Genomic DNA, 25,059 nt, shown 5'->3' with positions numbered 1-25,059 from the left:
CTGTTTCCAATTCCAGAATCAGCCATCTACAGCTGAATTATATTCTTTAGTTCGTGACTCTTTTTCCACAAGGTTATTTGTGGTATCACATTCAATATTATGATTCAGCCTTCCTTAATCTCTGTTGTTGCTGCTTAGTCTGTAATTCAAAATTCAGCTCCTGTCTAGTGATCCTGTCTTCAGTCATATGTCGCCATGCAATCCAGTTCAATTCAGAGTTGAACCACCGGACAGACCTCTTCCTTCCACCACCTCCTTCAATTATTGCAAACACTTTCACTGTATGTACTAGCAGAAAGCAGGAATACTGAGGAACTTCCTATCAACTCCCCCATCCCAGAGCTAGACCTGGCTACCACTTCCGAATCCTGCCAGTGTGGTTAATAACATTCAGTGCACGCCTGCTGGCTGCTGTCCAAAGTCCCAAAGCTGCAGTAAATGCTCTTCGGCGTCGCTGGGCCACTGCCATCAAGGACTGTGAGCATCCGCAGCCCCCTGAGGTTGGAGCATTAGGGACACGCTTTCAGCTAATGCTATTTCTGGACTCTATATTAATTGCTTTATATGGAAGATCAAATCGATAAAAAAAAAATGGACTCATTTAGTGTTCTGTCCAATCGCATGTCAGAAATGTTTTCTCTGTAGAAATGATAGTCTGCAGAGTCAAAATAAAATGCTGTATAAATTCCCAATTTCATTTTACTCAATTAAATGCAAACCTCAGACCAAATAAAAGTGGTACTCTGTTTAAAATATCAAAACATCACATGAAAAAAATCAATTGTGTCAGCAATGACAATGAGATAGTTTATAAAAATTGAAGCCTTCATTTCTGCATAAATAGAAAAGAGCATGAAATGAAAATTAACTTCCCAGTCACGGAGGAGAGAACACCAGCACTATAGGAGGAACCTGGCTGTCGTTTTGCAGTGGCACCTGGCACTTTACCAGCATATACTTTGGATGTCTGTACCTCGACTTTTTATTCTAGCTATGTTCTACAAATCAAGACAACTTCATCAGTTTCCAGCTAAACTGAACACCAAAGAAATTACTGGGGTCCTTAATCAAGCCATCTTCCAAGTGTAAAAAAAAATCAACATGATTATTAATAAAGTTCTAATATCCATGCCCTGCACAGATATACCTTATTATTCACTCGCTGTGAGGCTTCACCCACGTCTCCCTTTTATGGTTTGAGTCTCTGCCTCCCCCTTCTTTTCCCCTCTCATGTCTTTTTACTAGGCTTCCCTTATTCTCCACCTCTTCAAAGCCAAGTCCCTCTTTCTCTCCTCCACAGCCTGTGATGCAGCTGTACCTCCCCTGCTTTTCTTCCTCCTCTACCATTAGACCCTACTGTGTTGCTCCAGTTCATCTGCGACAGTTGTGATGCATCCCCATATTTTCTGTTTCACTGCATCTACAGACCTTCTTGCTCCTCCCTTTTCCCTAAATTAAATTCACATTGAACTCCAATCACAGCAGCCCCTGCCTGCAGTTTGTCTCACAGAAGTGACAACGTTGATTTGGATAAAGGCCTTGCCTCTCTTGGTTCTCTCGCCAAGTTGCTCACTGTGGACCCTTAATTTTACAGCTTGACTGAGAGATTGCTGCATGATTGTATTTTTCCACTTCCCTGAATGTACCAGTGTAATGGCTTCATTTTCATGCTGTTAATGCAATGGGTCTTTTGAGTCCCGTTTCAATGTGCTGGCAGCAGTACACAGGAAATCACATTAATTTATTACTGCAGTTCTAAGGAGTGATCTTGGGTTATATGCTTGCAAAAATATAGAGAAGAGTTCAAAAGTCAGGAAACAGTTCCATGCATCAACAACATCCTAAGGGAATCCAAAATCAATTTCTTAAACCCAGACTTCATTGAAATTCTACAACTGAGGAGTAAAAAGCCAGAAAGGGGCCAATCCAGGCATGTCATACCACTGATTTCTGGTTGACAAGTGACTGCTATGAGGTTATTTGCTTCCCCCCCCCCCATTACAGCACCAATAAAACAAGGCTTCATATTCATCTCGTGCATCCCACTTATTTCCTCAAGTACTATTATCATCCTGCCTTGGTACCAGGCCGGAGTCTTTGATTGGTTATCACAGGAAGTCTGCTGGTCAGTCCCATCCTAGACATATTATTTCAAACAGTGGTACGCAAGAGGCCAGAGCCATTCCAATCTTGTCTTTACACTTCTCCATTCAGGTTTTCTTCACTGAAACACTGATAATGGCAGCTTCAGCTATAAAAATGTCTTCCCTGTAGTCTTTTTGCTTTGGTGGGCCACAGCTAGCTCTGTCTGCAATTTGTCAAACTTTGTCCTGAACCACTGCTGAGCTTCTTCCAGGTTAGCAGAAATCTGCAAAAGGCAGAGTGGTTACTTAGATTTCTCATGTTTTCATACATGGCTATGCCCTTGGGCAGCCCCAAGTGCTACTCTACATGCCTCCTGACCTCCCTAATAAAATTAAACTAAGAGTTGAAAGTGGCCAGGGAATGTGCAATGACAGATCTAGGTTCATGAAGTAGGAGATTTGGGTTATATTCCCATCCTTATATCAGGTGCTTTGCAGAAGTGAGTGCATTTATCACAGCCCCGAATTACACTGTTTCCACTTAAAGAATCAAGTAAGCCTAAGTTTTACACCATTAAAGTAAAGCTTTTTCAATATTTCTCAAGCAAGCTCAAATACATTTCCTTAGCTTCAATTTGTGTGACATTTTTACTCCTGTTCAACAGTCACATAATAAGGAGCACTGTTGTACTTATCCTATAACTCAGCAAAGTTTTGATCAGTATTAATTGTGTTGTTCTTTCCTGAAGATGTGTTCAGGAACTCTCAGGGTGTCACTTAATGGTACACGCTATGCAAACAATTCACTACAACATTTGCTCACTTGTCCAGGTACCACGAGCAGGTATTCCAGTTTTCCTCCCACTACCCAAAACACACACATTAGGTTTTTTTTTTTTTTTTTATAACTCTAAATTGGTTGAGTAGGAGTATGAGTGTCCTACACTGCCCTAGTACCCATCTAGACTTGGTTCCTGATTTTTTTGGGGGATTGGCTTTGGATCTAACACTATCGCATGTTAAGGAGTTAAATTGATATTGCGATTAATTGTCCCTATCGCCCAGCCCTAACTGCAATAACCACAAAGCTGGAATTGTCTTGAGATAGTTAAGTCAGTACAGTATATGTGTCTTTAAAATACTTGCCAGGCTCGAGGGTGGGGGGTTGTGAACTTTGAATGTTATGCTGCAGTTTAATAGCTAGCAAATGTTCACAGGGAAAGGGCGAGCACTCGACTCCCAACATCTTGTGTGAATGGCGTACAATTTCTTTACTACCTCTAATTATTTATTAAAATACTAGATGGGCTTCCACCTGCTGGGACTCCAAGCCTGCCTCTTGAAGCTTCTGTTCTGCTGCTTGCTTTGCCCTCATTAACTGCCTGACCTCCTCCTGTAGACTCTACAAAAGACAAAAAAAGAAGCCAGTTTCAATTCGTCATGCAAGTAGAAAATCAGAATTTCATTAAGATTTGCACCAGCAGCAAGACAGGAAACAGTGTCTGATGCAATCCTACCCATCCACTCACCTGACACTGTCTTTGGAGGTCCTCCTGCATCCTACGCTCCCTCTCTGCATCCTGCTGATCCTTGAGCAGTGACTGCATCTCCTGTTGAAGACAGGCCATCTCAGACAACACCTTCTGAATCATCTGTCCCTGAAAGTTGGAAAGAAATAGTCAGGACCTCAAAGTACTCCAGCATGGGAATTTAAGAAGCAACAGCTGACCTGTTCGTAGTTCTTCTTCTGGTATTTCTCTTTGAGTGATTCCATAAGCTTCAAATCAGCTTCAATGGCCTGTTTGCAGAAAACATCATTCATTCTCAAACCAGTTAAATCCAGTTCATCGACATTGGGGGCCAGAGCCTGACCTTACAGCAGTGGCACAAGTCAGCCACACCATTCCATTACAGTTATCAAGGAACACAACATTGTCCAACATTTTTGGGAGACAACATTAACACACCTTTATCCAAAAAGTGTTCAGCACTGCATGGATATACTTTTGACACCGTCTAATGACTCAATTTAATTTATTCCTGTAGAGCACTTTTCACTGAGTGCTTACATAAATTACCAACTATAAAATGAGAACAGTAAAGTGCTAAACCTTATAACATTTATATACATTAATGCTCATCTCTGTGGTTAAACATTTAAAAAAACAAGCCATTATTATTAATATAAGAACTGAGATATAGCTAGACACAGTGGAAGAAAAGAAAACAAAATATTGAGCTAACAGAATTCCTAGAGAAAGTCAACCCCTATGTGCTAGATGTATTTTTGTTGACAAGAATTACCAGACAAAAGTAAAAAGGGAAGCGATCAATAATTTAAAACTCTTAGAGATGAACAACTTAATTGGTTGCTTATGCAGCTCATTTTCTGCAGCATGCAAGAGGAGCAAGTGTACAAGCTCTTTGTGTCGGTTACATACACGTTTAAAATGCATGTTATAATTTTAAATTATTATATGTGTTTTATTTTATCTCTATATCTATCTCTATTATAAATAAATGTGCTATTAGAATGGAAGCCACCATAGAGAAAAAGAAACATCCACAGCTAAGGGTGTTTGTACTCTTATGACACGGTCCCTGTTGAAATTATTTTTCAAATTTTCTTTTATGTTTGGTCCTACTGCTTTACCGTAAAGTAATTAGATACTTTATGTGAGCACATAGAAGTAAATGAGAAATAGAAAAATGAGACCTACTGTGTGAAAACATTCAAGCATGTGATGTGCACACTTTGTTCACCCAGGAATCTTTTTTCAGGTCGGCATAATCAAGTTTAGGATCAAAGAGAACAACATAAATTTGCAAAAGGTAGGAACAAACCCCGGTCAGAGCAGCAGCTCATTCATCAGCTCTTATATTTTTATTAATATTGTACAAATGTAAATTGAACCCCATTAAGGCCTCAATTGGTTTAGTCAATGAATCATTATATAGCATTAAGCAAGTTGTGCTTAACAGACAGGATGTCACTGTTGCACACACATTTGTTCACTGTCACCTTACAGCATTCTGCATAGAGTTTGCATTTTCTACCATAGTCCAATAACATACTGCTAATTTATTCAGCATTTTTAGAACTGTCACAGTTTCAATACCCTAGAACAGACTTGTGTTCAAGGAAAAAGTCCAAAGAATTTCAACTTTCCCCAAGAAGAATTTACTTGGACTTCATTGGCAGCACAATCCTGCTCCAAGATGCAAAATTTTAAATAATGAAACCAAGATCAGTGCCAACTTAGTAAAAGTAAACAAGGTACAAATGACTGAAAATTGATGGTGTAACACCAGATATGCACATCACATCTTCTCACCAGTGATTTAACATTATTTACTTTGCTGAAAAACAACTGAGAATAAAAAAAAAAGAAGGTTTCTAAGAAAATACTTTGGCTATTTTTAATCTCATCTACTTTCACTTGAAACATTTTTCAAAAGTGCAGAGCCATAGACAGCAAAATCTTTCTCCACAATAAATGTTAAATAATTGCAGGGCAATTATAGTTGGCAAAAACACTTCAAAATACATTGTAGACATTCCAATTTTGAATAACGTTTATTTGAAATTCACAAAAATGTTTACAGTCACTTCCCCTGGTGGGGCCAGAAAAAAAAAAAAAAAAAAACAAAAAAAAAACACTGAAATCATCTTCAGTAAAATGAAATCTCCCTTGAACAGATTTTGTTCATAATCAGCAGGGTTCTAGAATTACACAAGATATCATGCTGGTTGAATTGTGTTCATAAATGTGTAAAATATCCATGTGAAAACTCAGAATTGAAATTTCAGTTCCTAATAATCTTTTCTTCTATGCAGAAATATAAAGGGATACATACTTCCATACTTTTGAGTTTTTACAACAACATACTACAAATCTCTGTGGTGGGCTGGTGCCCTGCCCGGGGTTTGTTTCCTGCCTTGCGCCCTGTGTTGGCTGGGATTGGCTCCAGCAGACCCCCATGACCCTGTAGTTAGGATATAGCGGGTTGGATAACGGATGGATGGATGGATGGATGGATACTACAAATCTGCAACATTTCTTAATCCTGACCCCATAGGCTGTTTTTTTGAAAATGACACCATATTTCTCTGAAATTAAGTTATCCAAATAAATGGGTATTAAAAAAATAAATAAAACTGAAGACTTGGATGGACATGTCTGTGCATATCTTTAGTTATTTCTTCCAGAATGCAAAGGAAGACAGTAATCTGAACACAAATGCTTATTCACTTAGAAGCAGGAAGGCAAAGCATGAAGAAGGTTCAGATTTTAATTAGTTTTTGTAAGTCTTTACCAATTATTTACATAACGGAACAGAAAGCAAGTATTCTGCAAAGGATGGCTGTTACCTGTGAAGCTGTGCACAACTAAGTATTGCACTGCAGCTGTCCTTGGCAGTGTCATGCATGCAAATGCTAGGACTTTCACAGACAGCTTCCATTTTCACAAAATCCCTATATCTGGCACATTGCTAAAAGATAAATGCTAGTTAAATTATGCCATTTATGGCCTTACATTTTTAATTGATCCTCACACTCCATTAGCATCTTACCTGATATTGAAGAGTGCACAATTTCACACAGCTCACCTTTAATCTTTCAGAGTCTTGATTGGTGTTTGCCTTCTCAGCCTTTTCTATGAAACTTTTAATTTGAACATTCTGACTCTTCAGTCTAACCTTCTGGTTGTTTATCACTTTCTCTAAATCAGATGTCTTTTCTTTCAGCTCCTTATTAGCTCTGGACAGTTCTGCTGATTTTGCAGTGGTGTCATACAACACCTTCTTTAGCTAATATTTAGGAGGGGGGAAAAAAAAGTGTAATTGTTCAGAAGAAAGTCAACAGTCCTCTGCAGAGCTGGACAGCACAACAGCTTATACCTCGGCGACCTCTCGCTGCATGGCCTTGCGTGCCGCTTCCCTTTCTGCACCAAACTGTTTCCTGAGCACCTCAAGGCGCTCTGCATATACTTCTGCCTCCTTTCGAGAATCTTCACTTTCCTGCTGTCTGTTTTACCAAAAAAAAGAAGAAAGAAAAAAAAAAAAAAAAAAAGGTCAGCACCCAGAAAGAATGTAAACAAGACAAAAGAAAGACAATAGGGAAAAAGAAAAATGGACGGGGCAATGGGGATTTGTGGGGTTATCACCTAACTAAACTCCTCTCTTCAACAGATAAGTCCATAGCTGCCACATTCTTAGACTGAGATCACATTTGAGTCAGTTTCAGAGAACCAAAATGAATATAGCATAACAAGTCTCTTTCTTTACTGTGACATCTTCCCGAGCAACTGGTATTTTCCAGCAGGCCCAATGATTGCCACTATGACAGGTAAAAACCGCCTTTTATTCACAGGACCTTGTAGACACCTGCGTTGGTGAATTCATTAACAAAGCCCATTCCAATTCAATGTCTGTGACCTAGCCTAGTACTGCGGTTTCCTTTCGCATCCCAAAGATGTGTGTTCCAGGTTGAATGACGACACTAAATGAGCACAGTGTAAGAATGCGAGAACATATACTATGTAACAGAGTGGCAGCTCATTCAATATTGTGTCAGAGTCTGCCAAGATGGACTCCAGCTCCCTAGTGAAGACCTACAAATCCCTGACCAGTTCCCCAATTGTACCAAGTAATAAATCCTACACTGAAATCTTCTTCTCTGCAATATTTTTATTTAAAAGCACAGAAACTCAAAATTATTTCTTTACTTCATTTTATCCTGCGGTGGGTTGGCACCCTGCCCAGGATTGGTTCCCTGCCTTGTGCCCTGTGTTGGCTGGGATTGGCTCCAGCAGACCCCCGTGACCCTGTGTTCGGATTCAGCGGGTTGGAAAATGGATGGATGGACTTCATTTTATGCAGGTGATAAACAATTGTCTAATGAGGACAGAATTTTGTCCAAACATTTTCTGGATAAAAACCATAGTTAAGGTATCCATAATCAGGTTGTGAATTTGAAGAATAGCTGTAAAATGAAGGCTAAATGTCATTTCAAAGAAGAGATAAAAATAATACAAAATATATGAATTAGCGTAAGAGTAAAAAAACAATATCCAAGTCTTTGGATGTCCCAGTGGGTACTGTTGATTCAGTTATCAGGAAATGGAACCTATGTCATACAACCGAGAGTGCCTACAAAAAGTTATTTCACAAAACCTTCTGTACAAAACAGGACACTTATGACAAAAACCAAAGAGGCCAACAGACATTCTGATGGAGCTATGTAGTTTCATACTTGAAATTTGAGTAACGCTGCATTAATTCTTCAAAAAGAATCCAGTGAAAGCAAAACCTGGTGTTTGCCAAAAAACATGAACATGACCCGAGATGCAGGAAAAGGTTTTTCTGGTTACATGACACCAAAATAGAGCTTTCTGGACAAAGTTCAAGAAGATGTGTGTCATAAATGTAACACTGCCCAAATCTGCAAAATTTAATACAATACTTACTGGGAAGTATGGTAGTAATAATATTATGCTACAGGGCGGTTTTTCGTCAGCAGGGACTGAGCATCTGGTTAAAAGAGAAGGAGGTAAAGACGGTGTAAAATAAAAGCAAAGTCTGAAAGAGAACCTGTTTCAGTCTGCTAAAAACGGAACATAGGTGAAAGTTCTTCTTTTATCGGCTTAATGATTCCAAACACAAGGCCCCAAGAGTGGCTCAAGTACAAAAAGGTTAACATCATACTACAGCCCAGTTAAATCCCTGACCTTAAACCAACTGAGAATCTGTGGCACTATTTGAAATTTGTAATACATTAAAAGTATCTTGCTGCTAACTTGAACAACCTAGAGAAAAAAACGTAAGGTTGCCGCTGCTAAAAATGAGGGCAAATAATGTAAGGACTCAATACTTACACAAACAATGAATTTCATTTTTTCCTTAAGATTTATTGTAACATAAAACAATGTCATAAAATTAATTTGAGCTTTTAATGCTTTGAAATAAAATGTGATATTCAGAACACTGAGAAATGATGTTCTGTAATATTCACAATTCGAAAAGACTGAAGACCTTAAAGAAATATCTTAATTTTTTGAAGGAGGAACAACTCAGAACATTTCAGTACATGGAAACCCATTATCAATACCATTCACAAGTAGGATTTCTTTAAAGTAATCATAGAACACAATGAATCACTGTGAGCTTAATAGCCATCATGGCATTTTTAACTGCACACACCTCTTTCTCTTGTGTTTTTCTGATGGTCTTGGAGATTTAAATTTGTCTACTAAATAATATGTTTAACATAAAACTATCAAATTCTGAAATAATTTGCAGTACAGTATATCTATTGTGCTATTGTTCTCACACTAATAAAACTCTCAAAAAAAACAAAAAAAAAAAACAATCCTACCTGCCCGACATATGCAAAATAAACCAGGCCATGCACATCCATAAAGAACTGCTCCAAGTATTTATAGATTTTTCACAGCAAGTTGCTGCAGAATGTTAAAAAACAGTAGACGGTACTGGGTGAGACTGCACAAGGATAGGTAAGAAGTACACGTTAATGTTGCTCTGCTCCCAGAAAGCTGGTAATCTGCTAGAGATCCTGACCATAAGATCAACCTCATCTTGGGAAGACACAATTCTGAAAGCCGCAGTCTGCCTATCATGTGGTCTCTTTTTGAGTGCTCAAGGTGCATTCAAAAACACTAGTCTATGCCATGGGAAAGACCACCAGGTAATTAAGACACCACTTCCATAGTCTTCTCCACATCTGAAGTCCAGCCTCCCTACATTTTCTAATACTACTAATTGTGGAACATTAATGAATCAAACAATTTCTGCAAAACTTTCAAACCTACTCAATTTCTGATTAGTCCTTGGGGCAAAACAGATAAACAGAAGGTCAAGAAAAAGAGCACTAAACATCACCTCTAAGATTTATAAAAAAATAATTTAAATAATTTAGAAATAAACTACATCACCCATAAAATCAGTTTAACAAAACAAAAATAATACAATATGTAATTGCAGTCTTACAGTACCACACACCCAAGTTCCCAACCCAGTATGGGTGGAATGCAGAAAAGACAGAAACAGGTCCAGAGAAGGCAACAAAATCGGGGTCTACATTATATTAGCTTTATTTAAGACCTACAATGTAAAAAAGTTCATTTTATTTATCCAGTAAATGTACATTTCATAATACAGTATGTTCACTAATCCACTTTCCATACTAACTTAATTCAGGGTAACAAGAAGATAATTCAAAACAACTGACCCAACTGACACTATAATATTAGTGTACTCTATTTTCTAACACTTTTGTGATATCTAGCCCACTCTTGCACTTTTATTAAACAGAGCTGAAGGATACCAGGGTGACATCATACAAAAAAGACTTAAAGTACAGAATACGTCCATTTTTCAACCCAAAAATGTTTGAGCATTGATCAGCGTCTAGAGATTACACACATATTGCAAAACAGTGTATCCATGTTGTTTTATGAAAAACAATAAGCAAAAGGCAAAAGCCATTGTTGTGAAATTCAACCTCTTTAAAAGGGAGACCAGTTATGCGCCTTACTTAGCCAAGTTAGTCTTTTTTGGCAGCTTTGTTTCAGCCTCAGTGCAATCATCTTTGCTGCAGATTGCAGAAAGGGAAGGAGGTTCGTTATTATGGACAGTCATCACCAAATGCAGTTATATATATTATTAAACATTGATGTCCAGATGTGGACTGCTGTCTCAATTCTGTAGATGACCAGACAATAATAACTGAAAAAACCCACAGGATCATTTATTCTTTCACTATACAAAAGTATATTTCCTTTATTTCACAAAGACTCTTCCTACTGCAACTGGATTGATATGTGTGCATGTGCTTTGGTGAGAAAAAATATTGAGCTTGCAATTGGCATGTAATAAAGTGACAAGAACTGAATAGACATTTATGGCATCCATCCATCTTCCTAACCCAACTTTCAAGTTCAGATGTATTAACATAGGGAGATTTGTAGTACAGAGCTGTCATTCCTGCCTCACAGCACCATGTTCTGCATGGAGACTGCTTGTTCTCCACGTGTATTTATGAATTTCAGTGCAAGTGAAATTATTCGCTCAAAAACATTGTGCTCAATTCATTTATTACCATCATGCATAAAAAAATATACAATGCAAGAGCAAGCTAGCTTTTTTTTTTTAATTTATAAAATATAATTCTTTTTTGAACATAGTTTCATGAGGCAAACTAATATACAGCATGATGGCTAAGAAATTCCTTTGACTTGAAAAATACTGAACCTATTCTTTAGCTATACTCAAATGAGGAAACAAAATACAGACTATTCTGATACACTGCTACTTTGTTATGACTTTCATTTCTAACCCAAAAAATGATTGGTAGTCTGGGGTGGTTCAGATTCAATATTTCCATCGGACTTTATTGCTAGAAGAATGTGAATGTAAATGGATAGAGCCAACTTATATACCAGATATTTTCAAATTCACACATTCAAAGAGTTTCCTTAAAAGCCATCAACAACTGGGATAGCAAATACCAAAGAAACTTAAACCAGTTTCTTCCCGATATGTGAGCCACACAAAACATTTTACTCAGTATTGCTGTCAGCACCAAGTGGGTATGTACCTCTGTTGAATGAGTTGCTGGTATTGGACATCTTTGCCATCCAGCTCTTCTTGGGCTCGCTTCAGCCTGCTCTGCATGTTGCCATTGGCCAATAGTGCCTGTTCCAGACTCTCTGCCAGCTGCCTGTTGTCACCACGCATAGCCTCCAGTGCTAAGCGCATCGATTCCATCTACAACAAGCGCAGATCAGAAGCTGACCACTATCTCACAAGCTAGGAGAGGGAGGTTGGCAGACAAAAGGTACAGTGTCCTACCTGACTGCTGATACGTTTTTCTTCAGCACTCAGCTTGCTTTGTAAGCTTGTCAGCTCCTCCTGCAGGGTCTGTAACTTCTGTTGTAACTGTAACCTGTAATATTCACATGGCATTTGTATTCAAGGGCTTCACTGTGCATGCATGTGTTAGCACTATATTACCTACCTGTCTTTGCGTAGTCCCACCAACTCTGTATCCTTGCAGCCCATCTCTATCTGCAACTTCTCCACAGTCTGCTGCACCTTGCTGTGAGAGGCCAGCACATTCTCTAATGTGGATGTGACCTTTCCACTGTCAAGCTTGGATTCTCCCAACTGCTTTTGCAACAATGCCACCTGCACAACACAATCCAAAAACGTGTAAATTAAGCCATTTTAAGTTAAATATTGAGACTCTAGGAATATTCTTTGAAGAAACTGAAGCTTGACACATGGCAGTATCTCTTGGGGACAAGCACTATTCTGTATTTGCCAGTATATTGTGCATCAAACATTACATGTCATTCCTAGATTCACAGGAATAAATGATGGGTTCTATCTACCTTCTCCCTCTCATTCTCCTCCATTGCCTCTACTTGGCACTTCAGCTTTCGGACCTCCCGCAGAGCTTCATCCCTAGAGCGGATTGCAAGGGCAAAATCTTCCTCCTTCCGTTCCATTGACACCTGGGCCTGAATATCACACAGAAGAACAAAAGAGATGGAATGCAACATTGGCCAAATCATTTTACTGCAATTTTGCAATAAAGAGTGAACAGGTTCTGACAGGATTTCTCATGATTTCATTTTTTACTAAAGAAAATCTTCGATTTTGGCAAGAGTGTGCAGACATTTTATATCCACTACAAATCCAGCCTGGGCAGACTACAATAGTGACAAAAAGTTTGTGAATCCTATGGAATTATCAGTATTTAATACTAAGGAGATCTTGTTATTTTCATAAAATCAATATGATTAAACAATGTTTGCATGTTACACGTTGAAAACAAATTGTGTTTTCTTCACAGATACAAGTGTGAAATCCTCACGGTCAGTTATTGGTGAAACTAACTATGGCACAATGGGGATTTCCAACACCTTATTTTTAAATGTTGATCATTTCTGCACTCTACCTTAAAGAAACATCTGTGTGGTTCCTTTTAACAAAACTGTTTTAGATCATACGTAATTGACAGATGTCAGTTTCAATCCATCCATCCATTTTCCAACCCGCTGAATCCGAACACAGGGTCACAGGGGTCTGCTGGAGCCAATCCCAGCCAACACAGGGCACAAGGCAGGGAACAATCCTGGGCAGGGTGCCAACCCACCGCAGGACACACACAAATACACCCACACACCAAGCACACACTAGGGCCAATTTAGAAATCGCCAATCCACCTAACCAGCATGTCTTTGGACTGTGGGAGGAAACCGGAGCGCCCGGAGGAAACCCACGCAGACACGGGGAGAACATGCAAACTCCACGCAGGGAGGACCCGGGAATCGAACCCAGGTCCCCAGATCTCCCAACTGCGAGGCAGCAGCGCTACCCACTGCGCCACCGTGCCGCCCTCAGTTTCAATCATGTCAATGAAACTTTTCAACTGGATTAAGAAAAGGTGTTAGAATGCATGACTCTTATATTTTTAAGGTTCTAATCCATTACATTTACCCAAAGAATTCATTAATACAACCCAAAATTAATTGTTCAACTTAATGACTACATGTTGTCCAGATTCTAGGGTTACAAAACCGTCCAAATCCATTCCCATCAATTTATTTCACATATGAGACAAGGCTGTTGTTGGAGTGCATTTCTCCTTTCAACATTTATACCAAAAGCTCCACTTTCTTCTCATCTGTCCACAGAATATTTTTTGATAGCCTCTTGAATCATCTAAGCAACCTGTAACAAACCACATACCACTTGTAATGTTCTGTTTAGGACAGCATTGACTTTCTCTAGATTGGCCAAAGCTCAAAACTCTTGCTCAGTATTTTATTGTTTGTGAACTGATTAACACCAACATAAGCTAAATTTAAGAGACACCTACATCTATACCTATTATTTTAGGATTCCTTGTCAATGTCTTGGTTTGCAGATAACTCCATTTCATAACTATACCTGGAAAGGATAGCAATACTGTTGATTTTCCACTATTTGTATATTTTCTGCCAGACAATAAAACACAGGAAGACTAAAGTGTTTTGATTCACATGATTCTTTCAAGCCACATGAACATTTATAACTCTATGCCTGTGATTCTCAGGCTCTATCAGTGATGACCGAAGCTTGCTCTCTGTTTAGAATGATAAGCTCCTTGATTGATATCTTAATAACTGGAATTAAAATAGTACATAAATAAAGCAGACCAGACAAAAGGTAGTAGATTTTTCTCTATTTTGATTTTAAAAAAGACTGATTCCTGGTATTAGGATCCAGATAGTGTTCGAATCACATCTTGGATTAAATAAATGCTGGAAAAATGTAAAGGATTCACATTTTCTCATCTCCTCTCTGGACAACCCTCACCATTGCTGCTGTTGCCCAATAAAAAGACCAGCTCCTGCAGACTCCAAACCTCCTTCTCCCATCAAGTACTTGCTAGTCTCTGGTATTTATTTATACATGAATGATTTATATATATGAATGGATTAAGCTCAAAGCACTCCTAATCATCAAGAATCTCTACAAACCTGTTTCTGCTGTGCTTCTAGTCTTTGCATATGGATGCGGATGCTGCTAAGTTCAGTAGCCACCTGCAGAAGTGAATGAGTCAATCATTACTAGATACTGACAAGTTCAGAAAGCAGCAACCAAGGTGCCATGGTTTTAAATCTCACACCTGCTTGTATTTGGCTTCCAAAGCAGCATTTTTCTTTTGGAGGTGAACTCTGTCTGCTTGAACATCTGCCAAAGACTGGACCTCTTCCTGTAGCTGTGAAACTTTAGCCTGGGTGCCAGATAAACATACACAAACCCTTGAACTAAAGATATACTACATGGATCAATTCAGGTTCTTGTCCACAATTGTACTAGAAGTGTAAGAAACATTCATATAAATGAGTGTAATCCAGAAAGGGCCATTAATAGACTTGTGAGCAGGCTACCTGAAGTGTCCCCTTGTCATAAGCCAGTTTATTCTTTGTTATGGTCAGCTCCTCAAGTGCTTGCTCCACCTGATGCTTTGCAAGCTGGGAGAAAGCACACAAAAACAAAAGTAAAGACAGAGCAAGAAAGAAGTTAAGCAATGAATGTAGCTTTGGCGTGGAACTTTGGCTACCAAACTCATCATATGCACAAAAAAAGATGATGGGGTTGGGTTGGGATGAAAAGATGGGAAGCCAATTGTAATACTCTGGAGTCTAGTCACACTAATAAGATCTTTTGCTGTGCAACTCTCCATTAGTTACAAATGTTACTACCTGACCTGGCCTATAGGAAAGCAATATGTCGAGTAGCTTACCTGCTGTTGCTCCAAAGAAGCCATACGATCTTGTAACCTTCCATTCTCCTTTTCCTGCATTTCAAGGGAAGATTTAACAGAATCCAACTCCAGCTAAGGAAATTCAAGAACAACATTACAATGGCTGGTGCAGTAGACCTTTACTATCAGTTTATATAGTAAGGTGGCACACCAACCCTGCACTTAGTCAGCTCGGCCTCCATTTCAGCCTTGTTCTCCATTAACTTGTTCACCGTGTTTTTTGCCTGAGAAAAGGGCATATACATCATTAAGAATGATTCAGTTTTGACTTTCTTGCAGTTCTGAACTCCTGTCTTTCACAATATACAAGACAACTCTATTGCTCAGCATGGCTCTGTGAAACATTTCTGAGGTTACTATTTCTTAGCATTGCAGATACTAGAAACATTTGGTCATTATAAGCATCATGGCCAGAACATCGACCCAGGAGTCAGAATCCACGCTTTCCTGTACTACATGTTGTTAGTTGCATTTCATGTGTTAAAGGTCTTTGCTTATGGAAATATACACGAACCAGCTAGACATGCAGCTATGTACATCGTCTCTGCAAGCTTACAAGGAACATCTTACTTCAACTAAGTCCACATTAGCATTTTGCCAACCATGAGTGGCCTCCAGTAATTTTGCTTGCAGCCTCTTTACAGTAGACTCTAATAGTTTGAGATCCTGTGCCATCTTACGTTCAGACTCTTCAGATGTCTGTAGGAGGTGAGCATGTTCTTTACTTAGGACATCCCTGTACAAGACATTCAGTGAATTAATATAAACACACCCTTCTTTTAAGGCAAATTAACAGTAAAATTAAACTTCATAATCTCTAATGTTGGGTAGAAAAGATATAAAAAAGCACAAGATAATTTGTTTTGGTTTTGCAATGTAAGACAAAAAAAACTCATTCTTAAAGACCACAAACAACAGTGACTAGTTGGACTATAGTAAAGTAAGGAAAGCAAAAATACATCAGGACAGTCAGCTGCAACTATTAATGCATGGAGGGAAACTAAAGAGGGAACTCACAGAGCCTTTTGCAGTTCCATCTTATCAGACAAAGCTCCTTGTAGCTCTGCCTGGATGCTTGCCCGGGCTGCATCAAGCAATAGATCCTGCTCCTGCAGTCTCTGAGATACACGCTGCTGCTCCTCCTGTCAGGAAAACAGAGGTTAGCTTAGAAGAAAAGTCCCAATTTAACTACAGAGCCCTGACAGAGTCCCCATTTCTTCCATTCAATGCCTGTGTAACCACAGACCACATCTTCAAGCAGCCACACCTTCTCACAGTCCCAACTTAAGAGGTCAATCTCTTCAAAACACACAGGGCCATGAAAAGAAATGCTAAGCAGAGGAAAACAGAGTGTACTGTGAAGCTAGATCAATCACAGACATCCATTATTACTAATTCATTCTCTGTGCCTAAGGTAAACCAGCTCATGGTATACTCCATGAACAGAGATTTGGATGATGTTGTAGAAATGGTACTTACATCTGATCAAGATAAGCATCCTGTAAACATTTAAGTTGTACAATAATTTAGTAACCTGCCTTTAAGACTAGTGGTTAATCATAAAGTGCCAAAAACATTGTGTGGTAGGTTGCAGATAACAGACTACAATAGTGTTATAAAATAGGGTCTCACAGGAACTTGTAATTGACCCATTGCCCTTTTTAATTCATACAAATCGGTATATCCATTTTCTGAAAAGATGTTATCTGTTCTACGGTTGCATTGATCCTGAACCTATTCAGTCCATCATAGTTTACATTCAGCCACACCTGAAAATCGGTCCAATCTATATTCACCAATACCTTAATGATGTGCAAGAAAACCATGAGGTGATTAGGAGAATGAACAAACTCTACATGCACAAAAACTCTGTTGGAAATTAAGCATAGGTTTTTGAAAGTGTGAGGTACTTCAGTTTACCACTGTGCTAACAGACAAATTTATTATATATATATATATATATATATATATATATATATATATATATATATATTATAGTATAGTTATTATGGTATATGCATGCATACATAAAACAACAACATTTATTTCTATAGCACATTTTTATACAAACAATATAGCTCAAAGTGCTTTACATGAGAGAAGAGAAAAAAGACAATATAATTAAAATTAGGAGACACTAATTAACATAGAATAAAAGTAAGTTCCGATGGCCAGGGAGGAGAGATAAAACAAAAAACTCCAGACAGCTGGAGAAAAAATTAAAAAAAATCTGCAGGGGTTCCAGGCCACGAGACCATCCATCCATCTATACATCCATCCATCCATACATACAGTGTATGTGTGAAATTTAAAGATAGCTTTGTAAGTTAATGTGACAGATCACTTAAAATTGAACTAGTAGATAGAGTCAATGCGATCACTTAGGAAGAAATTTGGCAAAGATTAAGCGGATATGTTCTAGCAAATTAACTTTAATGTTCATTAATCTAAAAAGTTTCCCAGTAAATAATATTAGGTATAATCACACAAATGTAGGTACTCAGCTAGATGGTAAACCAATAGGAAACACCAAGTAACAAAGTGCACCACCATATTATACACAGCTTTCATTTTTTAACCAATGTGAACAGAGATGAAGAGGAGGCATAATAGAAGAATCTGAAATTACTAAAGCAGAACAGTAATGATGCAGGTGCACAGATGTGAAATGGTTAAAAACAAAGACATAAGAATTTTAACAAATGGGAGGAGACCACTCAGTTCATAAAAATCATCTGATTATCATATAACTAAGTGATCTTATTATCACTGCAAGACACTTTTTAAAAAATTGTCAGGGATTTCAGTTCAACAGTATGTATTAGACAAATGTCAAAACATAAGTTAGTTGTGTAAGTGAAAGAGCTTCTTGAGCATGTTAAATGAATAGGAATTGACTAGAAACTTTAAAGGGGAAAAACATTTTTTTTGTTCTTACAGATAATATGTAATAACGCACCATACACTTCCATAAACCAGGGGCCTCAGACGTCTGGAAGACATTTTTGGAGCCTCAGTGGCCACAGGCTTTCATTCTAGCCACTCCCTTACTTTGTAGGCAAATACTGCTTCTAAAGGAACATACTTTGGTAATTTATGAGATCCTAAAACCTAAATTGCATACTTTTTGCTTAAACTAACTGCCAATAATTCAGGTCAAAAAAACATTCTTTCTTCAGCAAAATAAAATAAATTTCAATAGAAAGGCCTAATGTATCATAGTGAAGATTCTGCCAAATCATATAATTAAATAAAGAATCATGAATCCTTAACAACAAGAATTGGATTCTAGTTATAAAATTAGTTGCAGTAAAAACCTGAAGCCATTGCAGCATTCTGGGAAGTGACATGAGACCGCTGACCCAATTTTTTTCTGCAATTTAGTTATTACTGTTGGCCAACTGCTGGATAAGGAAAAACAAGCAATTTATATTTAACAATCTTAATAAGCAAATCAATTAAAATCAAAGCAGCAGTAATTGACTACTAATTAATAAAGTGGCTAGAATGAAAACCTGCATTCACTGTATCCCTCAAGGAAGTGACTTTGAGACCCCTGCTGTAAGCAGCCTAGTGCTATGTTTACAAGACGTACATACATTGCTTTCTTTTATTATGCCATTCCCACTCAGTATACATCCATCCATCCATCCATTATCCAACCCGCTATATCCTATCTACAGGGTCACGGGGTCTGCTGGAGCCAATCCCAGCCCACCGCAGGGCGCACACACACACCCACACACCAAGCACACACTAAAACCGGAGTACCCAGAGAAAACCCATGCAGACACTGGGAGAACATGCAAACTCCACACAGGGAGGACCTGGGAAGCGAACCCGGGTCTCCTAACTGCGAGGCAGCAGCACTACCCACTGCGCCACCGTGCCGCCCTCGGTATACATCCAAAAAAAAAAAATAGCATAAACCCCAGAACCTGTAGACATTAAAGAAAGCCAGAGTGCTACCCACATCCTACCTTGAGAGCAATTTGATGTTCTGCCAGGAGTTTTGCATTCTCCACTGCAAGAGAGCGAACCGCTGCACTGAGCTCCATACACTGAGTGTTCAGTTGGTCATTTAAAGCCTGGCAAACAGACAGACAGACAGGATCATGTCAATTAGTAGCAACACTCTCTGAAAATAAGCAATGTTGTTGGGGCTTCCTCACAGAAACATTTAAACTGGACGGGCTTCAAACATGGTTGCAAGAAGAGCATACATTCCCAAAGGACCGTCCTGTCAGAAATCATTTCCCGGCAGTTGGTCATTCTTGTACCTGCACTTTCTCTGCCGTGTCCCTCAGACAACTGATCTCACTCAAGAGCTGGCCATTCTCCTCCTTCTGCTTATGTAAAGCCATCTGGCAGTTCTAGTGCAAAATTCAAGCGATCATGTTAGGCACTCTATAAGACAAACAGAGATGTCAAGTCCACTAGGTCAATTCTGTACTCACCTTCCTTTCCTCTGCCATTTCCGTTAGCCTGGATTTTTCAGCATCTAAAGGGTCAAACACATAGATTTGAATTTAAAACTAAGAGAGTAATAATTTGGAATTTAGAGCATATATACAGCATGCAGGCTGTGTGATGAAGTTATGAAGAATGTTAGCAAGATGTGACCAATGAAGGCAGAAAGACACAAAACTGAAAAAGAAACCCAAAACTGATCTAGCAAGTAGACAAGAGAGAAGAATATAAATAATGACTTTTGTGAAAGAATCACTGTGCAGGATGTATGGTGTGTGATGAAGCCAAAGACAGAGTGGTATGAAAGTGGGAACAGAAGGTGAAAGAAAATTGAATCTTGCCACTAATGGAGTTCATAACAACAGAAGAAGAACAGAAATCAGCTAATGGGCATTAGTAGTCAGTAGTTTTTGGTAAATGGGAACGGAATACAAGACAGCAAAGATACAGAATGCATACACATTTTGGCCTGAAAGTCTGTGACCTATTAAAATCGGTGTTAGTCTGTATTTCAACATCATATCATTTAACCTCCAAGTGAAAAACCAAATGCTCAGTTTAAGAAATTGATCCAAATCTAAGTGAAGAATGTGTGAACAATTCTGTCATTTAAGGCCAGGTTTGTGGAGTTTCAAGCCTATCCCAGCAGGTTGGGGCACGATATATATATATAAAAACAAAGCCTATACAAAACATCCTAATACACAATCCTGTACATAAAATAAGCATCAACAAGAACCTAAGTTTAAAAATTGAGGAAGTGGCAGGAAACCGGGAAAAACTAATATGAATACAGGTAAAATCTGCTAACTGCATACAGACAGTGAATGTGCCAGGAAGGAAACCCAAGACCCTGGACCTAATCAATGTGTCACTAGGTTGCCTTACTATATCCAACTCATTCCTAAATAAACAAAAGCTATGCAATTGTAGTGATGCTGGACATTTCATAATAAAACTAGCCTTGGAACCAATGGGTAACAACAAAAAAAAATTCATGGAGGTAAAATCGGAATCTTTGAAGGATATGTAGACTTTAAAGTCAAACCCATAACAACATGTGCAGCTAACCCAAATTTGTGAATTAAGCGGTCTGGTTAAGGAACCAAAGTTTTACATTACTCTCTAGGTGCCAGGAAAAAAAAAAGAAATCAGCAATGTGCCACTTTGCTGAAAGTCTCAGAAGCGAAGCAAACAAAATGCTGCCTTAAACCTTCACTTCCAAAATGACACACCAAAAAAATAGAAGCTCAAACTTTTTATTTCTTCTTTTCAGTCCCCTCACCAAACACGTGTTGATGTATTTCCTGACGTGTGTGTACAGAATGTTTCTGTGTATAATTTTCCAGCTCATTTGTAATGTATTTCTATACATTTGACAATGTCTTCCACTTGGAAGTGTGTGGTACCTGCACCGAAATGCCCATTTATTTTATTCCCATTTTCATAATCCTGCTTAAGAATCTTGATAAAATATAAAATGCAGCTCTTACCAGCAGCCATCTTCAGGTCCCTGCATTTCAGTTCCAGCTCATCTGCACACTGCTGCTCCTTCAGCAGCTTCTGCTTGACAGACTGGGTGTCATTTTCCAAAGCCTGGCACTTTTGTTGTAGCTCTTGTACCTGCATATAAGACAAAGAATGTCTGGATAAATTTCATCCCGGTTCTCCTTTTACAATGGAATCCCACAAAACAAATTATAGTTGGAAATGTGGATATTAACAGAGATTAAATCAGAATTTAATAAGACTTCTTTTCTTCATTGCTTTCATTAGTTTACTACTCCCCAGGCTATGTGTTATGACACATTCTGAAAGGTCATTCCTCACTCCTATCTATCTATCTATCTAGCTTTCCTCCAAAAAGAACATTACTGTATAGTTTTACAAGTCACATTTTCTGCAAGACCTTTTACCTGTTCTCTCTCCACTGAAATAGCTGTCTCCATATCCTGCAGCCTCTGTAGAAGGCCCTCATGGGATTGCTCCAGGAGTACCCTTTGGCCGAATTGTTGAGCAAGCTCCCCCTTGGCCTGTATACAACACAGAGGTCAGCATGAATGGGTTAGGGCAAGAACAGCCACTTAACAGAACCAAAAAAAAAATGTCCACCTCCTGCAATCTGCGGCTCATCTCACTTTTCATGAGCTTCAGATCCTCAGCGGCCATGGCTGCATCCATCTAGAATGATACAAAGATGGCATCAGGAAAACAGAGTGAAGACATATTATAAGAGGTGAGCAAGACCTCTGCCTCACTTGAAATATGAGATAGCAAGAAACTGACTAAATTTTGTAAGTAGGTCACTGAGCCAAGAGGAGAGCAAATAAACAGTGACCATTTACCAGCTGCTACTCCAAATACCACTGAACGAAAATGTCTAAATGACAAGTCTACACAATTCTATCTATCACTTTGCAGAGCTTCTCACATAGACATCTGGGACACGCTTAAATAAAGCTTCAATTCACTTCATTTACAGCTACAGAGATTAAGCACAGCACATGCTAAAGGAGGAGGTGAAGATGTTCAACAATGACCTTGCTGGCTGTGGCAATCTCAAGGGCAGCTGCAAGTCTCTTTGCTTCATCCTCAGCAGCTTCCTTCTCTTGGGCAAGCTGGTTGAGCTGCTGGCGGACTCTCATCACTTCACGCTGAGCTGCCCGCAGCTCCTCCAAGTGCTCAGCCTGTAGGCTGCTAAGTTGCTGGGCAAGCTGGGCTATGAAGAAAATACCAGTTGTAGATATTAGTTTCAGACAGCTGGATGCCATTTGGAGCATAAATGGCAAAACTGGTGGAGCAAACACTTCCATACATGTTACATTGAACTTAAGTAAAAATCACTGCAGCAAAATATAAGAAGGTGGGTATTGCCACTGAAAGAACCTTGAAAACTGTCTAAATACCCTTTTCTTACAGTTTTCATCTCAGAGATGCAGACCTGAATGTGTTGGGTTTAACTCCTTTTCAGTCTCCAGGCGGAAAAGATTTAGCTTCAGTGTCTGGATGATACTTTCCAGGCGGCACATTCTGCTCACTAGAGTCTCATAGTTCTTCCACAATACATCAGACTCTCCACTGGAAGCATTCCTGATCTGAATGGGACTGACAGGACGCAAAGGTTCCACAGAGACCACATTTTCAACTTTGCACAGCCCCTGTGTCCCCAGAGTTCGAAGAAAACCATCAGCCTGTTCCTCAGCAACTCGAATTCTTTGCTGAAGTACAGTGAGGGCCTCTGGTACAGTTGCAGCTATTTGGAGGGAAGGAACAGCTGACCTCAACATCTTATCACCTGGTGGAAAAACAGAAAGAGAAGGCACAGTTTGAGGAAACTGACATGAGCATATAGATAGATAGATAGATAGATAGATAGATAGATAGATAGATAGATAGATAGATAGATAGATAGATACTTTATTAATCCCAAGGGGAAATTCAAATTTCACATTATTGGACCATCTTATACTGCTTATTATCCATCCATCCATTATCCAACCCACTATATCCTAACTACAGGGTCACGGGGTCTGCTGGAGCAGAAATTACATAAATCTGTCACATTCTGACATAAGAAAGCCAAAAAATCTTTTGTTTTTTTTAATTAAGTCTCAGAGTTAAATATCTTTATTCATACATTTCAAGAATGGACTTGCAGCTATTGTTCTATAAACTTCCACATGAATAAAAGCTCATTTCACCTTTTCTTCAGCAAGCAGTATATTAAGCAATGTTCCACTTACACATATTTTGTATTGTAACCACCTTCTGATTTGTAAACCTGAACTGCATTGGACACTCGCTTTATTTAGTCAATGCCCACCACTTGTTAGCTATCAAGGTAACAATGCAGGAGCCAGATCTCCTTTTTTAACAACCTTCAAGCAGTTAGTGGTTTTAGGTTTTACATTTTTAACCCTGAAAGTATTATCTGCGAGGGTCAAATGGTCATTCAAAGAAATAAAGGATATTTCCAATTTTAAAACCATGAAATATTGAGCTAAAACCTGTGTTAAAACAGGGAGTTTTTTTTTTGTTTTTTTACTTATTTGATTTTTATTAACTATTTATAACCACTCTTCAAATCTTGACTCGTGTTTTGAGTTCCCACATAAATTCTCTAAATGCACAAAGGTGTTAACTTCTAACCGCTGCTTGCCTGGAAGCTATCATAATAGCACCACCAGTTTATCTGGACTTTGCTTTTAGAGTTTACTGTTAAGTATTTATTTATCAGTAAATAAGACAAACAGGGCTCTTGTTTATTACCGCAGTTTTCATTCACATCCATTTTATTTTCGCTGAAAATACTACCCAAGAATATATTGCACATCGTATTCACTAGTATTTTATAAACGAAAACTCCTATTAACGTTATTTTTGTTAAGATAATGTGACTTTACTCAGGGTCGCGCATTGCAGAAATGGTTAGAATTGAACCTGCAACCTTTGACTCTAAAATCACCAAAAATTAATTGGTCACTTCCTTAATGTTTTCAGTGACTTCTCGTCATTTCTAACTTACTAGCAAGTGCTCGAATGGCTGGGCACTGCTTTCTGTGTTTTTGATCAAGTATCCTAAAGAGCATGAAAGTGCACACGTTACCATGTAAACGCAGCTAAAGGAATATTATACAATCTAAGGAAGAGATAGCATAATTCAACGTGAAACAAAAAATGAACATAAGTTGGAAGCCTTACTGGTACAAAGCGATGATACTGCCGACAGAAAACTCGTGTATCACGTACCATGTAAACAGGTTGCGTTTGATATTATTCACGATTTCTTCCGCAAAAATGAACTTCTGCAAAATTGCTTTCTTTCATTCATGAGTACAAATCAAGGTAGTTACCGGCGCGCGTCTAACGACTCCTCTCTTCCAACGGTTCAAGCTTCCTAAGTAACTGGTTTCCATGGAAATCACAGCTTCCGCTTCCTTTCTACGGGTATTATGTTACCGCAAGGTTTCATGGGGCGCGTAGTTTTCTACTCTGTACGTTGTATTTTAAAGAATGTTTGAAGACAGACGGGCACTTTTATTAAGGTGGATTGTGCAGGGTCAAACAGTACACAAAATTGTAGCTACCGTATTCCCCACGTTGGTCCTTTCCATTATAGGGCATTTTACTTCCGCTAGGAATGTGTGTCTCCTTTTCGCTGTA

General features: G+C 38.7%; 1 protein-coding gene across 1 annotated transcript; it reads right to left on the bottom strand.

Annotated features, from left to right (window-relative positions):
* Positions 1-1,993: 1,993 nt before the first annotated feature.
* ccdc150 (coiled-coil domain containing 150) lies at positions 1,994-24,802 on the bottom strand. Its single transcript, XM_028794973.1, has 26 exons — positions 24,646-24,802; positions 22,838-23,191; positions 22,437-22,615; positions 22,009-22,077; positions 21,813-21,929; positions 21,390-21,519; positions 19,884-19,927; positions 19,707-19,799; positions 19,407-19,514; positions 16,444-16,568; positions 15,997-16,162; positions 15,582-15,650; positions 15,406-15,498; positions 15,050-15,133; positions 14,785-14,892; positions 14,636-14,698; positions 12,500-12,628; positions 12,124-12,293; positions 11,958-12,051; positions 11,704-11,873; positions 6,987-7,113; positions 6,696-6,896; positions 3,814-3,882; positions 3,614-3,742; positions 3,400-3,486; positions 1,994-2,368 (listed from the first exon to the last, which is right to left on the bottom strand). The coding sequence occupies exons 2-26, from the start codon at positions 23,181-23,183 to the stop codon at positions 2,252-2,254; spliced, it is 3,087 nt and encodes a 1,028-aa protein (XP_028650806.1). The 5' UTR covers positions 23,184-23,191; positions 24,646-24,802; the 3' UTR covers positions 1,994-2,251.
* Between the last annotated feature and the right edge of the window lie 257 nt (positions 24,803-25,059).

The sequence above is a fragment of the Erpetoichthys calabaricus genome, chromosome 2 (genome assembly GCF_900747795.2).
Source record: "Erpetoichthys calabaricus chromosome 2, fErpCal1.3, whole genome shotgun sequence".
In the NCBI taxonomy this organism is placed as follows: Eukaryota; Metazoa; Chordata; class Cladistia; order Polypteriformes; family Polypteridae; genus Erpetoichthys; species Erpetoichthys calabaricus.
Note: the sequence above shows the minus strand (reverse complement) of the source record. Positions and strands in the feature narration are given on the sequence as shown.

What these genes read in the sequence shown, in the direction of transcription:
- ccdc150 (XM_028794973.1), bottom strand. Translation starts at nt 23,183, where the DNA reads ATGTTGAGGTCAGCTGTTCCTTCCCTCCAAATAGCTGCAACTGTACCA. An exon ending in AGGAGAATGAGAGGGAGAAG is followed by an intron (nt 12,294 to 12,499) that starts GTAGATAGAACC and finishes TGTGTTGTGCAG; the next exon opens with GTGGCATTGTTGCAAAAGCA. An exon ending in TGCAGCGAGAGGTCGCCGAG is followed by an intron (nt 6,897 to 6,986) that starts GTATAAGCTGTT and finishes CCTAAATATTAG; the next exon opens with CTAAAGAAGGTGTTGTATGA.